This window comes from Marmota monax, unplaced genomic scaffold (assembly GCF_021218885.2).
Source record: "Marmota monax isolate L192 unplaced genomic scaffold, Marmota_monax_Labrador192_F-V1.1 WCK01_AAM20220418_F8-fsc00018, whole genome shotgun sequence".
Classification (NCBI taxonomy): Eukaryota; Metazoa; Chordata; class Mammalia; order Rodentia; family Sciuridae; genus Marmota; species Marmota monax.
The window spans coordinates 6,967,187-6,983,901 of record NW_026692201.1 but is presented as its reverse complement, the minus strand read 5'-3'; the positions used below and the strand labels follow the sequence as shown (position 1 = coordinate 6,983,901).

At 37.3% G+C, this 16,715-nt stretch overlaps 1 protein-coding gene across 1 annotated transcript in view; it reads left to right on the top strand.

Annotated features, from left to right (window-relative positions):
- Positions 1 to 16,715, top strand: part of Arsb (arylsulfatase B) — a 183,912-nt gene that overhangs the window by 19,149 nt on the left and 148,048 nt on the right. The window contains exons 3-4 of the mRNA XM_046427610.2: positions 3,599 to 3,789; positions 11,222 to 11,429. Coding sequence (XP_046283566.1) covers positions 3,599 to 3,789; positions 11,222 to 11,429 — 399 coding nt within the window. The remainder of the gene's footprint in view (positions 1 to 3,598; positions 3,790 to 11,221; positions 11,430 to 16,715) is intronic.

Here is a 16,715-nt window from a genome sequence, read left to right as displayed (position 1 = left end):
ATGGCATCAGATTACAAAAAAAAGCTTCCTGGCTCTAGGTGGGCTTCACATTCATCTCTAAGATGTGAGGCTTCTTATGTCCAAAGTAAAAAAGAAAAAAGTGGAAAGGAAGGGAAGAAAAGAAAAAATCTATAAGAGTCACATTATTCATAAGATAAATGGAAACAAGATCTTCAGGAAGAATAAAGCATTTTCTGTCTTTTAGACCTGAGAGAAGTTTCTCCTTTGGGACAGGTAAAATGGACAACATCCTTAAAAATATCATTTTAGTAATAAAGTAATAAATTGCTTATAGATACACCTTGAGATGTTCTCTTCCATTCAAGCTAGGGCCAAAGTACAAAAATACAATTTGGTACAAAGGAATGTACATGGAGGCCAAAACAGTGTAGTCATAGCACATGCTTTGCTGGTTCTCAGGTTAAAAATCAGACAGGAGAGCACTTGTACCCACTCCCACCAGGTGCTCCAGCAGACAGTATTAATCACCTATGATGTTCTTTTTGGATGAACTTGAATATATCTTCAGTACTCTTAAATAGCTGCCAAAAATCAGACTTGAGTATATGACCACTTTGCTATCTTAGAAGTTCTAAAGGACCAAACTGCTAGTACATTCTTAGATGAGTTGATGTGTATGCTTTGGCAAGAGGATGGACTGTGGATATTTTGAAATTTTTTTTTATTAAAAACAAAGTCATGCATTTAAAAATTCAGTTGGACAAAAAATTGTCTTATGAAAACAAAGAAGTCTGCCTAGATTTAGCCGAACAGTTGAACACCCTATAATTATGTGAAGGGAGGCTTGTAGTCAAGAAAAGGATGATGACCACACAGCTGTTACTACTGCTACAACTTGAAAAGTAGAAAGGTAATTGGGGGATGGTTGTACAACCCTGGGAATACACTAAAGAGCAAAGAATTGTATTCTTTAAATGGGTGACTTATACAATAATGAATTGTGTGTCTCAATAAAGATGTGAGATTTTTATTGATTAGTTGTTCAAAAAGCATTTTCCAAATTTTCCCAGAAAAACATAGGCTGCCATCATCTTTAGGCTCAGCATCTGAGTTCAGATTTGGGAACTGCTGTTATGATGAAAAGCACTGTGTGATAGTCACGTGATTGCCTGATTTCAGTGTGGCCAACCATGTGAATAGAAGGTTCTGTTTCTGGAATTTCCTTATTTGTAATATGATTTCAATATTTATAACTCATACATCATCTAATCATACATCATCTAATCATATACTATGCATATATTCTCCCAGTGATGGAAAAATAGTTTACACTTATAGAAAAAGGAATGGAAGTGATTTCCTCAAACTAATATCCACTAGTTGTGAAAAACCCAAACTAGAAGTCCAGTTTCTTATAACCCAGAAAGGTCCAGTTCTGCTACCACATGATGAAGATGATAGCTTGAGAGAGACAGTGACTGGGGAAGAAAGTCAGCAGGTTGAAGAGGAGAATTTGTCCTAAAAGTCCATCTTGCTTATGTGGTTCAGATACAAAGCTTATGTAAGGATTTTGGGATGTCGGGGTGGATTTTAGACTCAGGCCCAGACCAGGGTTATAAATTTTGAGGGGTCAGCTTTTCTGACACACATGCTAAAGTTATCTGAGGGTCACCAATTCTGGGTTCTGTAACTCTGTAAGAAGAGTTACTAATTAAAAAGTTTCCTTTTTCAGGAACAGCTAACCTTGCAGTTGTTTATTAAGACAGATCAAGGAAGAAAGCAAAAGGCAACTTCTGCCCGAGAACAGTCTTAGCCCATTAGGTGGCTTCCATCAAAGTTTTCAGCTACAGCACAGCTAGTGCACCACTAATAATATATTGCTCAGCTGTCTGACCTCCAACAATTAGGGGTTTTTAAATCAACTAAAAGCAAGGGAAGCTAGAATGTTTATTTAGATTTTCCTCAGTTTCATCCTGACCACTATTTTTGTTTGTTTGTGTTTTTTTGTTGTTGTTGTTGTTGTTGTTTGTGTTTTGGTACGAGGGATTGAACTCAGGGGCATTTGACCACTGAGCCACATCCCCAGGCCTATTTTGTATTTTATTTAGAGATAGGGTCTCACTGAGTTGCTTAGTGCCTCAGTTTTTGCTGAGGCTGGCTTTGAACTCGTGAGCCTCCTCTCTCAGCCTCCTAAGCTGCTGGAATTACAGGCGTGTGCCTCTGCTTCAGGCTTAGGGCTGAAATTATTTTCATGGCTACATTTCCTTTTCTGTTGCACATTAATTAGCAAACATATTGGATTTCCTTTTCCGTTATATATGCAAGAGGAAAGATTAGCATATTAAAAAATTACCTTAAGACCAAGGTTTTAATTATATTCAGGACCTTGAATTTACTAGATCATGATAAAGAAGGAATTAATTAAAAATGAATTGATTTATTATGTAAACTGGGTAAGGCTCTTAATTGTCATTGTAGAGAAAGTTCAGGTCTTGGGGAAAGGGCTGGGCCAATTTTGTCGTCATCATTTTAAAGTTAATAAGCAATATATATCAGCAGATAGCTAACAGCCCAGTAGTTTCTTTTTAATAGCTTTATCAAGGTGTAATTCATGTGTCATAGTGTTTATCCAATTAAAGTGTATAATTCAGTGATTTTTAATAAATGTACAAGGTTACCCCACTAGCATAACAATTCAATTGTAGAACATTTTCACTACCCCAAAAAAGAAACCAAACAGCGTTAATCATCGCTCCCCATGTCCCCCAGTCCCTGCAGCCCCAGGCAAGCATTTATCTTCTGTTACTATAGATCTGCCTGTTCTGACATTTATGTACATAGAATCATAATAGGCAGCACAGTTTATTACTTTAGGAAAATACAGAACTTTTGCGGAAACAACTGTTAGCTGAGAAAATTCATTTTCTTTTACCTTTAAGTTTAAATTGTGGGATAGGCAATTAATGCTGCTTAAATTGGGAGCAAAATTGAGATCACTGTAGGTAGAAAAATCAAAGTGCAGTGCTCACACTTCAGTTTGGTCTTTTGGCACTGATAGTTCAGCTGTGTAGAGGGCCTCTCTTTGGAAAGGTTTGTATCTTTCACCAGTGGGTGTCAGCATCTGACTGAAGATGACTCCTCCTAGAGAGCAGGGGCTATAAATAACCCGGAAGCCAGCTTCCCATCCTCAGGAACAACAGATGACATTATTTGAATCCTGCGCTTATTTATATGATCTCCTTGCAAGAAAAACTTGCAACAAGTCATATTAACCATATATTATTTTTGCCACTAGATAGCTTTAAAGGAGTAAGATCTTACCCCTTTTGCTGAAATTGAGCTCTGTTCTTTTAAAAACATAAATATGTAAATACATGAAATCACCCTCTTTGAGAGTTACATGATAGAGTCTGTGTTTGTAAAGACTTGAGTGAGAATGGATTTGAATTTTTACACAATAACATTTTAATGACTTCTGCTACCAAATATAGAGATGTTAAGGAATGTTGCTCTGATTAGCCTTGTCGTTTGATTAGCCTTGTCATGAGTAATCAATTGCATTAGGCAATTAAATGCTGAAACATGAGTTTAACAAGCTTTATGCTATGCAGACTATTCTTGTCTTCCATTCTTGTAGGATATCTCCTAGGCAGTGAAGATTACTACTCTCATGAGCGTTGTACCTTAATTGAGGCTTTGAATGTCACACGATGTGCTCTTGATTTTCGAGATGGTGAAGAAGTTGCAACAGGATATAAAAATATGTATTCAACCAATGTATTTACCCAGAGGGCTACAGCTCTTATAAATAACCATCCTCCAGAGAAGGTAAGTCTTGCTTCTTTACTGATACCAAAATCTTGTTAAAATAGGAAGAAGTCACTGTTGTTTAGGGGAAAATCTATCAAATTCTAAAAGGATTGTTTTCAAGTTTTAGAGCACATCAGAATCAGCCTTGGAAGCTTGTGAAAATTAGAGTCCTGGAGCCCACCTCTGAGGGTGTGACTTATTAGGTCTGGGAAAGGTCCATCTATCTGCACCTTAGAGAAACTCTCAAAAGGTGATTCTGGTGAGAGTGGTCCTTGGGTGGCACTTAGAAGAATATTGTGTCCTATAGCATTTTAGTAGAAATACATTTTATTATTTTGTTGTTTTATGTGCATGTGCTGTAAGTAATTAGACCCCTTTAAAAGTGGAAATCAGGTTATTTACGAGATGAGGCTTTATTATGGCAAACTTTCCATCAAGGAATCCACAAATTTTGGGTTCAGAGAAAGTCCTCCAACTTTCAATCACCCCTCCCCATCCTGCCCAGATCATTTTGACTATTCTAGGTTATTTTCTTCCTTTCTTTTTCTTTTTCTTTCTTTTTTTTTACATTTGCATGTTAATTTTAGAATCAATTGGTCAATTTCTACCAAGAAAGTAAAACAAGTGTCAGTTTTGATTTGGATTTCACTGATGCTATAGACCAACTTGTGGAAAACAGACATCTAAACAATACTGAGTCTTCCAATTCATCAACATGGTCTATAAAGAAGCCTGTTTTTCACATTCACCATACTAGAGCTGTTTTGTCTGTCATGTACTGACTTACATATAGGGAGAGGTAAAGGTAGACAAGAATCGGAATAGCTCTAAAGCCAAATTCTCTAGATTTAGCCTATAAGTGCTTTTGAATGGGACAGATACTTGTGTTCTCAGAAATGAGGCTCAAAAGATGGCTTCATGAAGAACTGTATTAGCACACTCACAAATCAGTCCTTTTGTGGGACCTGGACATAGCAAAGTCTAGAATATGCAATGTTATCTTGTTCTGATTTCCTGCACTTTGGCTCTTTGACAATGCCTGGGGGTCCCTGGTGCAGATCACAGCATGGATTATGGCTTACATACATGTCCAGACTTAATGCACTGCTGAAGACTCCCTTTTTGGTTTGGAATCTCCCTGGCCGTGCCTTTGCCTACTCTAACTCAGTATTGGGAATCTTCTACTCTGTTCTCAGTTTTGCCCCACTTCTTGGTTTTTATCAGCTTAATGCAGACATCTTGGAGTAACCATGCCTGCTATGGAACATAGAAACAAAAACATTTTCTCAAATATATAGAAATACACAGGTTTTAAATCTAAATTTAAACCAACATTCTGGTAGTTAAGGCTTATGTTCTCAGTTCTCTGCTGTATGCTTGGCATTTTGTAGATACAACTTAACACCAAAAGAACAAGGTAAAGTTTTAAGGGAACCATTTTATAACATATATTTAAACAAAATTACTTAGAGAAGTAACTTGGTCAAGATCACAGAACTTTTGAAAGACAGAATCAGAATTTAAATCCACAGTCTCTGACTTACAGAGCTTATCCCCTTAATAAACCTCCCCAGTTCACAGCTAATATCCAAGGCCAAGGGTTCTGAGTCCCAGTTCATGATTCAACTTAATTGTCCTAGTCCTGACCATAGAATTATCTGGGAAACTTGTAAGACATAGTGATGTCAAATATTGTGATTCATTGGTGTGAGGTGGTACCCAGGCATTGGTATTTTATTTACCACCACCTCCTCCCCCAACACACACACCTTCTGCCAGTGATTCAGATGTGCAGTCATTATAGATACCCTGTACAATGAGGGGCATTCTGTGATGTTCAGGGCTCTCCCCTCAAACAGAGGTGAGCAGAAGCCAACTATTTTAATTATGCAGCCACTGTAATCTTCCTACAAAAAAATTTCATTTCTATTAAGGAACGATGAAGTATTCTTTCACACAGTACCCTCAACATTAAGCAGATAAGAGGAAGAAGATGGGGTGAGATAGCTCTCTGGGTGAACTGTCTTAACTGGGGCAATGGGGAAAGCATTAGAACTGAGGACATCGGAAGGCCCTGAGAGCTTGCAAGTCCTGGAAGGGGTGTTGTTAGCATGGTGCTGTTCATAGACAGCATGATGGAAATCACCAGGTGAGAGGACGGTCCTTATCCTACAGCTGAAACATTCTGAAGAACTTTCCATCTTATCATTCCCAGTGTGTTCAAAGTTTCGAACACAAATATGAGTGAATGACATAATTAATAGTTGAGTAGTAACCCCAAAATATTTGCTTAAGACAGCCTGTGTTTACATTACCAGTTCTCAATAAAACAATGCATCTCACCATTTTCAGGAGCTGTGCTTTTCATCATCTTAATCAGTATTTAATTCTGTGCTAATTTCTCAGGTGCTGTTTATAGACTGTAACATAGGCCACTTGTTCAGGTTGGAAGTCATTAAAGAAACACAGGCCAACTTAAAACTGTGCCTATTTTAAAAGGGCACTTGAGGGGGGAAAGCATATGGAGTGTTTTGTACCAACACAGTTGCTGTTGCTGGACTCAGGGCCACCCTAACAGAGTGACTTTGCATGGGTTAGGAAGAACAATTCTTTCTCCTCTTCTGCATGATGATTCCACAGCAGTAACATTACAAAGTGAAAGTAGCATGTTCATAACATATCTTCCTGTTGAAAACGGTTCCCATGGGCTGGGGTTGTGGCTCAGCGGTAGAGCACTTGCCTCCTTGCCTCGCACGTGTGAGGCACTGGGTTCGATCCTCAGCACCACATAAAAATAAGCAAACAAAAGTATTGTGTCCTTCTACAACTAAAAAAAAGAAAGAAAAAAAAAGCAGTCCCCACAGTGCTTTGTGAATAACAACAGATGTTAGCCAACATATATCATCTACTAGAAGCTTTCTAAAAGAAAATGCTGTTTTCTAATGGAAGACTCTTACTTTATTCTGGCACAATTTGGAAAAGAATGTCTTCATTTGAACATTAAAGATAGAATAATAATGTCAACACCTCTCATATGTTTTTTCCCCATTTATACTTTGAGAAAATATATAAAGAAACGAAAATAAGGGTTTCTTCCTCACTGATATAAAGCTTCTTAGCACGGGGCAGGTATATTTAGAGTATGTGTCTTAAGGAGCTGTTTGGCATAATAGGAAAGGTCAGAGAACCCCTAGTGTCTTAAACATGAATATATTAATAGCCTTCGGTGATAATCCTGAACTTTTTTTATGTAATACTAAGTATTTAGTCATGATTTCGCATCTAGGATTATATTTTATATTCCCAAGACACCTACAATAGTCCAGTTATGACTAAGTTGATGAGAACAGGAATCCAGACCCAAGGGAAAGCAAAGGAGAGACGAGGCTCCAGCATAAACTCAGAGATCAGTGGAGGCTGACGTGCAGCCAGGGCTGCAGTTATGTCAGAGGGGCCATCCGGTCTCCAAGGCCAAGCAAGGGTGGGCTGGGATTCCAGTCCATAGACATAGTAATAAGGAGCCCATCCCCGGGATGGCAGCGATTTGTTTTGGGTCAACAGTGAGCTGAGGCTCAGCTACAGCTGAGCTACAGCTGGTTACAGGGAGGCTTGTGGGCCAAGTGACTATAGCAAGGTCCTGATGGTGGCTGGAGAACCTTGGAGCCCTAGTTAATTGTTCTTTATACTGGGCCACCATGTGGTAATAAAAGCGCTATATGTTTTTTTCCATTTTAAAAATAGTATAGAAATGCTTTCATTTAGTTCTGTTGAATAATGAGTTGTTTCATGAATAACATTCACTTGAGTGCTGAAAAGCTTTTTCCCCCCGTAGTATCTCAACTGTGTTTCTTCGTCCTAATTTTGTGAGATAGGCTGCTGTACTACACATTATTCTGTCTCCTCCCGGTGACCTAAAGCCATACAGATTTGTGTAAGACTGAGTGCCCACAGTAAATGGTAGACTGTTGCTGATGAAATGGGGGAAAAGATAATTATTTGTTCAAAGAATACATTTGTCTATTCTCCTAAGTTATTAGGATCTGGCCAGCAGGTAGTGCTTTGCATAGCCTTTGCATAGCCTGCCACAGTCACCTCCCCCTTCAGAGCTGGTTTTCACTCCTCTGTTATGTCCCTTCTGTTTGAATCAATAGAAATCTGACCACTGTATCAGTGGGGGCTGCTGTAGTTTTATATTTTTAGCCTCCCAAGAGAAAGGGTGATGTTTTTAGTCACTAAGGAATAATCATGGAAAAGGTTTTCAAGTTTCTTTTTTAAATGTGTTTAACAAAGTGAGTAGAACGATTTCCATGCTGAATATTTGCAAGACTCTTTAATAGTGACTCCAGAATCATTTTTTCCTTGTGTGGTTACAAGGGCTCTCCCTTCCATCCATCTCTGCATTACCTTTATAAATCCCTTGCTGGCTATGACAACATGCCCTCTTTCCACCTCCTCTCCTTTAGCCATGTTGCTGCTAGTGACCTGTGCAGGGGCAAAAAGTCTCCACCTCTATCCTATAGAGAGTCCCAGCTGGGTCCCAGAATTGAACTGACCTAAAAGAGAATAGTAGGAGGAAAGCATAGTATGGTTCAACATAATGAAGTGAAGGCCCCAAAGAAGTGGTGAGGCAGTTACATATATGCTAAATTGGACAAAAATCGTGAAATGGAAATGTGACTAAATTATGTGGGAGGTTTTAAAGATAAAGGTTATTTTAACAAGGTCTGTGCAGAATTCTTTCCATTTGGACTCCCCGTCCTTGAGGATAAGACTGTGGCCCTTCCTTCTAGTACAGGTGAGTGTCTTTACATTAGGAGTTTCCATTTCTGCTTTTAAGAAGCAGCATGAAGGTCAAAGTGATCTGGCACCTGCTGTTTTTTAAGTGCCTTTAACTTAAATCATTAAATGCCAGAATAGCATATTTTAACCCTTCACCTGATGGGTGAATCTTCTCCTTTCTCCCTCTCTCGTTCCTCCTCCACCCTGGGTCATAGACTTATGTTCGCGAGTGTTGGGGCTCAGGAAATGGTACCTGTAAGCGTTGCATTTGGCATGCTGAGTACTTTGAACTCAGGGACACTGGAAGATGACTCATCAACAAGGCCTTTCTGGCCTTCTCCTGTCCTCCTCTCCTGCTGCTCTTTCTCTATGTGGACATTCCTTACTCCATCACAGGGATGTATAATATATAATTTAAAATAACTTAACAATGAAGAATGAAATATGAGCTCCTCCCATCTGCTTTCTAACCGTTTCCCATTCATGTATGAGATTTAAATACCTCAGATACTTTAACAGAATTACATGTTTATTCTTGGCCTGAACCACTTGTCTCTTTGAGGGTTTCCAACTCATTGAAGAATTCGGTAGGAGCACAATAAAGGGAATACCTTTATTCTCCTTTTTAAAAGGAGAAACTGACCTGGAATACCACAGATGTTCAGTGCCCTAACTTGGCATCAAAGGTAAAAAAGAATAGATACAGATAATTTCCAGGAATTGAGTTGGTCTTACGTTTAGTCCTACATCAGACTAACAAGGCATGGTGTTTACTTCTTTTCTCATAAAATACATAAGAACCAGAAAACTTTCCTAAAAGGTGGGGACTTATTTTCAGCTAAAGCAAAAGGATAAAGCATCTCTTGATAGGTAGCCATACTTTAATAGTATGGTTTGCAACAGAAAATTGCTCTTCAATTAATGTGGGCTTGAGCAAGTCATATAACTTTTTAAACTTAACTCATCTATGAAATGGATATTACATAGAGTGGAATAGCTAAACTGTGAGACCAACCTAGATGCCCTTCAATAGATGAATAAATTTTAAAAAGTGACATATGTACACAATGGAATATTACTCAGCAATAAAAGAGAATAAAATCATGGCATTTGCAGGTAAATGGATGGCGTTGGAGAAGATAATGCTAAGTGAAGTTAACCAATCCCCAAAAAACAAATGCTGAATGTTTTCTCTGATATAACATGACTGACTCATAGTGGGGTAGGGAGGGGGAGCATGGGAGGAATAGGCGAACTCTAGATAGGGCAGGGGGGTGGGAGGGGAATGGGGGGTAGGGGGTTTGCAATGATGGTGGAATGTGATGGACATCATTATCCAAAGTACATGTATGAAGACATGAATTGGTGTGAACATACTTTATATACAGAGATATAAAACATTGTGCTCTATATGTATAAAGAGAATTGTAATGCATTCCTCTGTCATGTATTTAAAAAATAAAATCAATTAAAAAGTAAATAAGAGATAATATCTTAATTATTATCAGAGTATCTAATACATAGATAACATTTAATATATAGATGCTATTATGATATTATTATTTGTTTGGACCAGGCTGTTCTAGGACTCTGGCTTTATTTTATTTATTTATCTATCTTATATCTTTTGTTATATTTTTAAACATTATTATTGACACATAATTTGTATATGATAAAATTCACCCATTAAAAGTTTATAGTTCCACAGTAAGTTCAGGAGTTGTGCAATCATCACCTTGATCTGAGTCTAAGACATTTTCATCACCCCCCCCAAAACCTTAAACATATTAGCTGTCACTCATTATGCTCTCCCCACAATTTCCTACATCCCCAGGCAACTACTAATCTATTTCCTATGGATTTGCCTACTGGACATTTCATATAAATATGTGATTATACAATACGTGGTCTTTTGTGATTGGTCTCATTCACTTAGTGCGTTTTTAAGGTCCATCTATGTTGTATACTTTATTTCCTTTACTGCCATGTATTGCTGAAACTGTACCATATTTTATTTTTCTAATCAATGCATGAACTTTGGGCTATCTCTACTTTATGGTTATTATAAGTAATGTTGCAATAAGCATTCATACAAGTTTGTGGATATGTTTTTATTTCTGAAGAAATGGAAATGCTAGGTCATATGATAACCCATGTTTAACAAGTCCAGGAACTCCCAAACTGCTTTTTTTTTTCTTTTTTCAGTATAGATATCCTTCTAGCAATGAGGGAGAATTCCAATTTCTCTATATATCCTCACCAACATTATTGTTATTTTCCATTTTTAAAATTAAAACCATCCTAGAGGGTCTGAAGTGGTATCTCACTGTGGTTTTGCATTTTTGTTTTGCATTTTCTAATGATTAATGAAGTTGACATCTTTTCATGTGCTTGTGGCCATTTGACTACCTTTTTTGGAGAAATAGCTGTTCAAATTCTTTGCCCATTTTATGGTCCAGTTAATTTTTTTTTTTTTGTCATTGAGTTGCAAGAGTTGTTTCTATATTCTGGATATGAGTCCCTAAACATATATATGACTCACAAATATTTTCAATGCATTCTGCAGGTTGTCTTGATATTATTTTTATTATGATAAACCCAAAGTGTCTCATCCTTCTGTGTTTAATTCTTCCATGCCCTTGTAAATGATGTGTACAACCTCTCTTTCCAGCCTCTGTTTCTCTACCTTGCTCTCCAGTCTGTCCATGAGCCCCTTCAGGTGCCTGAAGAATACCTGAAGCCATATGACTTTATCCAGAATAAGAACAGGCATCACTATGCAGGAATGGTGTCCCTTATGGATGAAGCAGTAGGAAATGTCACTGCAGCCTTAAAAAACCACGGACTCTGGAACAACACAGTGTTCATCTTTTCCACGGGTAAGTCTGTCAATAGGAAACTCATCTCTCGGCAAAGCCTAGGACATGGTGTTCGATAAGTGGAATGAAGACAGATGGGAGCAGTTAGCATTTCCTTATTAAAACAAATTCTAACTGCAGTAGGGGAGACATGGTCATAATGGATAGAAAGATGTGTCTAAGGAAAAAGAATTACGGGCTTGTGCTCCTTTCCTTCAGCTGTTAAAATATTCTGGGAGTATGTTCAGAAACAAGTGCTCGCTGACCGAGTAAATGATGGACATCGCTGATGCCCAGGGCGGCTGGGTGGCGAGTCCCTGTAGTGGTCTGTTCTTACCTCACTGCAGCCAGGCCGTCTATGACTGTGACTGTGACTGACTGGAGGGGACTTTGTATCAGTGCAAAGAGACAGATTGTGACATGGAGACAGATGAGAAATGGAGCCAATTAAATTGAGGCTTGAATCCCCAAGTATAGATTTATTTTGTATTTGTTTTCTGACAATAAAAGTCATACATGTTGATTACAGAAAACAAAAGAAAGGAGAAAGAAAATTCGTGATCTCAGGACTCAGAGATAACTTTTGAAAATCATTTTCATTATGTCCATGACCTTTTGATTCCTAATCTGTTATGTATTTGATTTTTCCCCCTCTCATTGGACACAGTTATCTAAAATTTCACCACAATATGCTTTGGGTGTAGGTCTTTGTTTATTCATTGTGCTGTCTACTTGGAAAGTACTTTCTATCTGAAAATGCACAGCCTTTTCTAATGGGAAATTTTCTTATATTAATTATTTTGCAATTGTTTGACCCTTCACCTCACCTCTCCCCATCCTCTCTTTATAGAATTCCTGCTAATTAGATATTAGGTCAATCCTCTAGAGTTCTTAGTTTTTATTTCTGTTATCTTTTTATTTCTTCCACTGTTTGGAAAATTTCCTGATCAGTATACTTTTAATTGAATTTATTTTAACTGCTGTGTTTTTAATTACCAAGAGCTTTTTTGTTTTTGATAATTCCTTTTTTGTGAAGTTTTTTTTTATTTTATAGATATATATAGTATAGCATTTCCTTATATATGTGTGTGTGTGTGTGTGTGTGTGTGTGTATATATATATATATATATATATATATATATAAAATAATTTACTTCTCCAAAGCCAATGTATTACCATTATTTTCATGAGTATGTGTATGGAATATAATTTGCTCTACTCAGTTCCCAGTGCTTCCCCTTTCCCTCCCCTCTTCCCTCACTGTCTTCCATTCCTTCTACTCTACTGATCTTTCTGCTATTTACTTATAGGGTTTGTCTTTCTTTCTTTCTTTTCTTTTTTTTAGTTAGTGTCTTATGGATGTGCATGGTGAAATTCACTGCAGTATATTCATATATGTACATAGGGAAGTTAGGTCAGATTCATTCTGCTGTACTTCCCTTATTCCATCCATCCCTTTTCTCTCCCCATTAGTCCCCTTCATCTAGTCCACTCATGTTTCTTCTATTTTGATGGAATCCTCCCACCCCATTTCCTTCCCATCCACCCCCTCCTTAATTTGGACTAGCTTCTGCATATCAGAAAAAAAAATTGAACTTTGGCTTTCGGAGTCTGGCTTATTTCACTTAACATGATAGTCTCCAGTTTCATCCATTTACTGGCAAATGCCATAGTTTCATTCTTCTTTATGGCTGAATAATATTCCATTGTGTGCATATACCACATTTTCTTTATCCATTCATCTGTTGAAGGGCATCTTGGTTGGTTCCCTAGCTTGGCTATTGTGAATTGTGCTGCTATAAACATTGATGTAGCTGTATCTCTATAATACATTGATTTTAGATCTTTGGGATATATACTGAGGAGTGGGATAGCTGGCTCTTATGGTGGTTCCATTCCTAGTTTTTTTGAGAAATCTCTATACTGATTTCCAGAGTGGTTGATTTGTAGTCCCACCAACAATGACAGTATTGGAGATTGAACCCAGGTGTACCACTGAGCTACATACCCAGTTCTTTTTATGTTTTATTTTGAGATAGGGTCTCACCAAGTTGCTGAGGCTGGCTTTGAACTTGTGATCTTCCTGCACCAGCCTCCTGAGAAGTTAGGATCACAGACATGCACCATTATGTCCAACTTATATTTAATATTTTTAAAAGTTTGTTTATATTTCTCTCTTTCTCTCTCTCATAGAACTCTCTATGCTTTCTCTGTTTTAGTTTGCCTCTCATGAAAGTGGTTTTCTCAAATACCTAGTGATCCTGGCCTACTTAAAAATTTGACTGAAAATTCCAAGCATGAGGTCAGGGCTTATTAGCTGGTAAATTTTATTGGATGGTGACTGTGTAGGGATGAGGAGACATGTTGAGGAATCAACTTGGTATTCTACTCTAGTTTTCTAGGTTTTTTTTTTAATGAGTTGTTTTTCTTTGCTTTTAATTAGGCATGTTTTTTTTTTTTTAAATAGCATTAATTTAGTGCTTACTATGTTCAGGACCTGGTTCTAAGTGCTTTACCTGAATTAGTTCAACTAATCCTGTCAATAATCCATCCTCTGAGGGTTATTATAATTCCATCTTGCAAATGTAAGAACTGAAGAACAAAGAGGTTAAGTAACTTGCCCAAGTGATACAGCCAGGCAGAGCCAAGCTTCTGTGGTTCTGAGTTCATTGAAACATCCTGCCTTGGAGATGATGATCTTGATATTTTTATTGGACCTTCTGATATAGCAGAGCTTCCCCCATTGTGGCCTGCAATAGTGACCTCCTGTGGAGCTGGGCAGGGATAGGATGGTGTCCACTCTGAGCAGCCTTGTTCAGTTGCTCTAATGCCATCCAGACAGTATTATTTTCCAAGTGCTTCCTGGTTTGTTTTTTTTTAACAATAAAAGTTTCATTGTGTGTGTTTAAGGTATACAACATGATGTTATAGTATATATGTATATACCATATGTATACCATATATATGGTTATACAGTGGATGCTCCTTGTTTTGAAAAAGGTTGAATGTAAGATAAAATTTATCTTTTTCCCAAAACCTATCCTTCTGAAAAGAAGGAGGCATCTTATACTTAATTCCTTATAAGATCTTTCATAATCTGGTGTCCTTCTCAATTTACTTTATTTTGAAGAGCTTGCTATGTAGCATTTTGATCACATTGGTATTGAGTACCTATAGAAGTCTCTGGGAATAATCAGTAAAACAGAGACCTGAGAAATGATCTTACAATTGCAAAAATTGGAGGTCATGAATTTATAAAACAAGGTTTTGTTGTAGAGATCACCATTACACAATTTTAGGGACAAATAGTTTCCTGAAATGTAAATATGTATTGATTAATATATCACTTGTAGGCTGAAGTATCCTCAGAAATGAAGAAGGTAGCTCTGGAAGACAATGTTAAATATCTCCAAGTGGCTTTTGTAAAAATGGAGATATTGGTGTCAAGAATGCATGGGAAGATGTGGAATAAAATATTTTCATAGTATGTGGGAATGAAAAATATTTTAAGATCAATATTTCTTTTGTTACATGATTCCACGTACATATGCATAACTATTTTAAAACAGAGAGTTGACTGTTTTATAAACAACTCTAACATTTTATTTATTCAGGTTGTCAGAAGTAATATTTGAAGCTTCTCACTGAGAAAACAGGGATTACCTTATAATAGCATTGTCTTATATTCTGCCTGACACAATGATATATTAACAGATATGCTGGTCTGAGATCATCTTTGCTTTCTTGGGCTAAATTCAACTGGATCATGTCTATGTATTTTTATAATACTGCTAAGTTCAGTTTGCCATTGTTTATTTCGGGTTTGTCCATCAGTTCAGAAGTGCAAATGTGGTTGGTGATTATTCTCTGTCATGTTTTGTTGTGTTGATGAGAGTCACTTAATAAAATAATTTGAATGGGTTTTCCATCTTTTTCTATGCTCTGTAATAGTTTAGAATGTTTTTAAGATCTCTCTGGTAAAACTGATTTCTGGAACTGTCTTTGGTGGCATTTTAAAAAGTTATCTCCACAGTTAAAATTTTTTGCTTAAGTATATTTAGGTATGGGTCTTTAAGATACTTACAAAGTTAATTTTGCCTGAAATATAGTAAGTCCCTTGATCTGCATGCTGAGATCATTTTTCACTCTAGGAATTTTTCCATGTTCATATTTTAGCTTATTGCTTTTGTTCTGCTTGAATTATTTCTCAAAAATATCTTTAATTAGTGGGGTGAATGACTGATTTAGCTTTTTTTTTCTCTCTCTCTCTCATCCTTTTTAGCTTTTGTCCTTTTTCTCGGCCTTCCAGAGCTCTTCTGCAGTAGCAGTAAGACATTTTTGCAATTTTAATCCTGCTGTTTTTTTAGCTCCAATGTAAATTGTTAGGACTGTATTTTTGGTTTCTTTGCTGGCCTTCCTTTCTTTGCCTCAATCAGTTCCCTTTTCTTCTGAGTTTCTTAGAAATAAAATGACCCTTGTTCATCAAGTCCTGACAGCAGGGCCGGACCCTGCTCCTGTGTCCCCCCCACCCCCACCTTGGCACTGTTGCTCCTGCTGTAAGCATTAAAGTTCAAAATAAGCTTGTCAAATAGGTTTTCTGATCTGCATTTTACCAGAAGAAAGGAGAACCTTAAGAAGTTAAGTGATTTGCACATCTAACAAATGGAAGAGCCAGAATTCAAACCCAATCGACTTGAGGTCAGTACCTAATTATCCTAGTCAATTGTCTTTTTGCATCTCATCTCTTTTTCCTTTTATCTCAACCCAGGGTCCTTTAGCTCTACTTTTTATCTTTCTACACTCCTGTTCCCAGAAACCATTCTCTTCCTGAATCTTTCTAAACAGAATTTCTTCTAAGCTGTTCATTTTTATGCTAAGTCATTGCAGCTGTGCTCTTCCTCTGATAGAAGTGATGAAGGATCTGTCCACAGCCTCACTTATATTTGGCTGAGGGTCTGACTCTAAGGAAACGCCTCATTTGCATTTCTTTCTCCAGAGGCTTTATGTGTTTATTGACAATTCATTGCCTGAAGCAGAATTCAATAATGTGCTATAATAATGTGATTAAACCCAAAGAGAGGGGACCTGGACTGGATCAGAGCGTTGTGATTCATTTTTTCCAGTTGTCTCACTTACATCACTTAGCACTGCTCTTTTTTATGAGTCTGAGTGCTGGGTGCATCCAAAGAAGAAAATGTTGCGTCCTTTAGTACAGGAAAATGTGCCATGGACGAACTTCTTGGTATCAAGCTTATATTTAGTGACAGGGAGAGGCAAAGAATAGATTTTAGGTTTTGAAGTCAGGGA